General features: G+C 51.5%; 1 protein-coding gene across 1 annotated transcript; it reads right to left on the reverse strand.

Moving 5' to 3' along the window:
* Positions 1–262: 262 nt before the first annotated feature.
* Positions 263–4,727, reverse strand: OCM (oncomodulin). The gene is made up of 5 exons (XM_002723077.5): positions 4,459–4,727; positions 3,791–3,885; positions 3,059–3,191; positions 2,514–2,623; positions 263–582 (listed from the first exon to the last, which is right to left on the reverse strand). Exons 2-5 carry the CDS (start codon positions 3,849–3,851, stop codon positions 557–559), a joined length of 330 nt encoding a protein of 109 aa, XP_002723123.1. The 5' UTR covers positions 3,852–3,885; positions 4,459–4,727; the 3' UTR covers positions 263–556.
* Positions 4,728–5,052: the final 325 nt, after the last annotated feature.

Below are 5,052 nucleotides of genomic sequence, written 5' to 3' on the forward strand. Positions count from 1 at the left end.
AGAGTGATGCTGTGCTGCTATGACAACCTCTTCCTATCAATGTCAGGGTCAGATGAACTTGATGAGACAAAATGTTAGTATAACAATTCTGTTTATTTGTGATTTAAAAAAAAAAAAAAAAGCCACTTTCCTTGTTCCCTTATGCACAGCTCCTGTGTGGCTCGCTCAGCCCTTGGTGGGACCAGAAATGTTCTCGCAAGCCCTCGGTCCCCAGCTCGCCTTTGTCCCTCTACCTTGCTAAGAAAAAAACCACACCCAGACATCAGCCAGTGACGAGAAACGCGTCTTTATTGGGTGATTCTCATAGCCAGTGCTGCAGAGGGCCTCACAGAAGTCACGAGGGCGCTCCCCGCCACCGAGAGAGGCGTGGACGGCCGTCTTCTTACCTCGCTAGAACGGGGGGCACGCTGTAGAAGCTTGTCAGGGGGAGTCAATCACTCAGCGAGTTCGGGGCAGGATGTGGGGGTTCCCGTTGCCCGGGGCTGTGGAGGCCTTGCAGCTGCACATCCCCTCTCCTTTTTTTTCTCCATAGAGCAGGCCAAAGCCTGCCTGGCTTCTAAGAGTGCACCATTTCCTGGAATTCTAGAACGCAAGGGGGGTGAGAGTGGGGTTAGCGGAGACAAGGAGAGAGAAGGCAGTAAATTTCCAGGTGACCGGCGTGGCCTCCTTGCAGGGACACAAGGAGGAAGCAGGTGGAGGGGGGTGTGCCACGTTCATTCCTGCATCATTTTCTGTGATTGACATCCACTTGGCAACACCGCCCATCAGCCAGCACTGATCAGCCCCGGCATTTCTCCCTGGCAATGGGTGCATCCGGCGTAACCGAGGGCACAGTCAGCAGGCACTGAACTGACTTAAGACAGCAACGGGAGATTTTCTTCCTCATTCTGTAGCAGTGTGTGCATTCTTGGGAACATTTTTGGAGGGGTGGGGGTGGGGTTTTGAACTAACTTTCCTTTATTGAATCCTATCCCTGTCCCCAAAACCTTATAAAAGAGGGATAATAAAAACAAGAGGAAGAATCAAGTGCTACAGATTGAAACTGAAAATGGGGGATTCGCTATATATTGATAAGCTTTTTTTTATAAGCTTTACCTACTTGGAAGTCTTTTGTCGTTATGTTTAAATAAACCAATCCTCCTTGCCTAAACTATTTTCCCAAGCTATCCCTAGAAGCTGCATTAACTCATGTGTAGTAAAGCAGCCTAGTTTTGAATAGTTTTTTTGTTTGTTTGTTTGTTTGTTTGTTTTTTTTTTTTTTTTTTTTTTTTTTTGACAGGCAGAGTGGACAGTGAGAGAGAGAGACAGAGAGAAAGGTCTTCCTTTTGCCGTTGGTTCACCCTCCAATGGCTGCTGCGGCCGGCGCACTGCGCTGATCCGATGGCAGGAGCCAGGTGCTTCTCCTGGTCTCCCATGGGGTGCAGGGGCCCAAGCACTTGGGTCATCCTCCACTGCACTCCCTGGCCACAGCAGAGAGCTGGCCTGGAAGAGGGGCAACCAGGACAGAATCCGGTGCCCCAACCGGGACTAGAACCCGGTGTGCCGGCGCTGCAAGGCAGAGGATTAGCCTAGTGAGCCACGGCGCCGGCCTTGAATAGGTTTTTAAAAGAATCTATGCTAGTTTTTTTTTTTTTTTTTTTTAAGATTTATATATTTATTTGAGACAGAGACAGGGAGAGACAGAGGCCAGGAGCTTCTTCCTGGTCCCACGTGGGTCCAAGGGCCCAAGCACTTGGGCCACCTTCCACTGCATTCCCAGGCCATTAGCAGAGAGCTGGATCATAAGTGGAGCTGCTGGGACTTGAACCAATGCCCATATGGGATGCTGGCACCACAGATGGAGGCGTAAGCTCCTACGCCACAGCACTGGCCCCTATGCTAGCATTTTTAAAGTTCAGATTAGCACAATCATGCATTCTCCTGAGCTGGCAGGCAAAAATCAGCTAAATATCGTGTGAGCAAGGTGCCAAGATCGAGTGCAAACAAGCCTGTGGCCGCGTGATCCCGGTGAAGTTTGGGTGTCAGCTCTGTACACAGAACATTCTGGAAATGCTGGTCGACTCATCTGCTCTCTGGTTGGTATTGGCCACGTGGTGGGCCTAAGGTCAGCAGAACGTTTCCGTTTAAACCCTGGAAAGCTAAGAGACCCTGTGACGCGAGCCAATAGACTCCTGGGATAAGACACACTTGAGAATGCCAATCCCCGCCTTATTTTCAAGGCTCATTAGGACATCTTGCGCATAACTGGCCAGGTATCGAGCCAGCCCCTTCGTCAGGCGAGGGATGTGTTCTAGGTCACAGCCAACGATCAGCGCGACCATGTGCTGTGGTACACCTCCAGGCACCACGCAACATTCACATCCTCACTTCAGCCCCATTTTACAGATGAGAAGACTGATGCTCGGCCATTTAAGGAAAGGGCGATGTTAATCCTTGTCTGATCCCACAGCCCAAGCCCTCCCGGGTGCTCCTTGGGCTACACTGTTTCGTGTGATGAACAAGCGTGAACGTACCGTCAGCCCCAATTTTTCCATCTCCATCATTGTCTGCAGCGGCCATCAGGGACTTGGTCTCTGACTCGGTCAGTTCTCTAGCACCACTCTCGAACTTCTGGAGGAAAAACCTACGGGATAATAAAAATGGAGGGGAATTTTCCAAAAGGCTCTCTATCCCCTCCTTCCTGTCTTATTTCCTTTAAGCCAATCCTCTGTCTCCTGCAGGTGCAGTAATCAGACAAGCTCTCAGCCAGCAAACGATTCCTTGGCTGTAGAAAGCAAAGGGAGTGTTTCACTTCTCAAGGTTTCTAAAGGGCTGTGTTTAGTCCATTTGCCAAGGGAAACCCCTTCAACGTGTGAATCTTTGCACTGACCCTCTTCAGTGCCCATGTGTAGTGCTTTGCACGGGTAGATGTGAGGCCAAATGCCTCGTGTTCTGTGCCTAACGAGGCCCAGCCCAACAACCAATGCCAAGGGTGTCCACTGAAGAAATAACCCAGAAAACTGCTCAGCCCCCTGCCATGGGCAATGCTGGGGAGGGGGGTGTCCAGGGCAAAGCTTACTTAAGCTCGTCTTCATCCAGGTATCCGCTCTGGTCGTTGTCTAAGAACCGGAAGACGTCCTTCACCTGACTGGCTGACATCTTGGAGAGGCCTGATGTCTGGAAGAATTTTTGGGGTTCAAAAGTATCTGGGTCTGTGGAATAGAGAACGGGTTGTCTGAGGCTCACCGGGTCACGGTCGGAAGGACTGGGGCCATGGTGCTGAAAACACAGAGCACTCACAGTGCTTTGGGGATACCCCCGGGCTACAGGGATGCTCCACGGGCCCAGGACACGTCAGCCAAGAGTGGTGGGCTCTGTAACGTCCCCTCTTGTCCCGTCGTGTACACTTGCCCCTCTCCGCTGGACGTTGTCCATCTCCCCGTCTCTCTCCTCCTCAGTGCCTCCCCAGCCACACACACTCTGCCCCACTCCCTCTGTGCCCAGTTTCCAATCCCCAATCCCCTGGTCTCATTGGTGGTGGTCAGTGCCGGGGAGGGGGTTTAGGGTGTCGCAATCACTGTCCACCGATTTCCCGTTTTCCTGCTTACGAAGTCGCCGTCTTGCAGAAATGCAAGCGCCCGTGGCATCCTGTATACCTATCCTTTTAGAGTTAGCCAACTCCCAGTGCTCTCATCCTCTGATTCCACGCGTTTCTCAGCAAAGCTCTCATTCTGCTGCTGCTGGCTTGGCTGGAGGAGGTGCTGGGAGTGGGGGTGGGGGGAACCCACGCCTGCCCCGCTCGTCTCCCTACCTTGGCATTCCTGCAGGGCGGCTGCGATGTCGTCAGCGCTGAGCACGTCTGTGATGCTCATCGTACCCCCTGGCCGCACGGAAGAGAGGAGAGGCCTCAAAGACAAGAGGAACACGCACGTCGGAGGTGGGGGGAGGGGCACGCAGGCACCTGGGCCCACTGCAACTGCAGAGTTGTCCCCAACTTTCAAAACGTGACCATCAGGGTGTGGGATTTAAGCGATGCAACCAAGAATCCCCCCCAAAAAACAGATGCTAAGGAGACCCCTGTGTCTCAGTGCCCTCTCCCTAATGGACTCCAGAAATTAAATAAAACGATGACCTAAAGTATGATTTGATTCAGTTTTTTTAGGATAAGAATATTTCCATCCTTGATCCATCACTTACACTGGCTACCCTGAGCTACATCACAAAGATAACAACATTTTCCCGGAGCAGCCAATGAAATACAATGTTGCAAATTCCACCTGGAATAGAGCAGCTTGTCTGGAAGACAGGCTACCTGTGCTGAGCAGTGCCAGTCGGAAGTATGAAAAGCCCAGCGATCCCACAGCAAAATCCCTGCAGGTGTCACAGCCGTGGGAAAAGAAAAATCTGAGCATGGCACACACAAGCCAAATGCGAGTGCCCGCGGGGAAGAAGAGCCCGGGACGTCCACCAGCTACTTACGGTTGCAGATTTGCCTCCGAGATGAACCGGGAAAGGAACGACACCCAGGTATGCTTCCGCTGCCTCAGGGACCTGGCTTATAAAGGGTTGAAAAGGGGATGGTTTCCACCTCTTGGATTCCCTCGTCAAGGATCAAGTACAGGTAGCTCAAATGTCCTGCCTTCCTAATGAAGCCTTTTTTTTTTTTTCTATTTATATCTAGAGAGAATGTGGGTGGGAACAGCCAATTGTAAGAAAAAAAAAAAAAGGCAAACAAACCTCAACAAACCTTAACTAAGGTTTCAATTCTGCAAATGAACCCCTTGGTGAAATGTGGAGAAGGTTCTAGAAGCCTGGTTAGGTGAAGGTTGAAACGAGATAAACACAAGAGGTGGGGGCGGGGGCGGCTGAGACAACTGACCGGGAGGGCCGTGGCTGCCTTTGCAGACCTGTGGGGCTGACCTCACTCCAAGGGGACAAACCCAAAGCCAGCGTCACCACGTGGACTCTCAGGACCGGTGCACCAAAGGAGATGGGACTGGGTAGACCACTTCCCCTTCAGAAGCCTGGACTACAACTTTTTAACTTGCACACACTCAGAAAGCAAAAAAAAAA

Source organism: Oryctolagus cuniculus, chromosome 19, assembly GCF_964237555.1.
Source record: "Oryctolagus cuniculus chromosome 19, mOryCun1.1, whole genome shotgun sequence".
Taxonomy (NCBI): domain Eukaryota; kingdom Metazoa; phylum Chordata; class Mammalia; order Lagomorpha; family Leporidae; genus Oryctolagus; species Oryctolagus cuniculus.

Coding starts and splice junctions, on each gene's coding strand:
- OCM (XM_002723077.5), bottom strand. CDS start 3,851: ATGAGCATCACAGACGTGCTCAGCGCTGACGACATCGCAGCCGCCCTG. Junction 3,192..3,790: donor CGCCCTGCAGGAATGCCAAG/GTAGGGAGACGA, acceptor TCTATTCCACAG/ACCCAGATACTTTTGAACCC. Junction 583..2,513: donor TGGAAAAATTGGGGCTGACG/GTACGTTCACGC, acceptor CTTGCGTTCTAG/AATTCCAGGAAATGGTGCAC.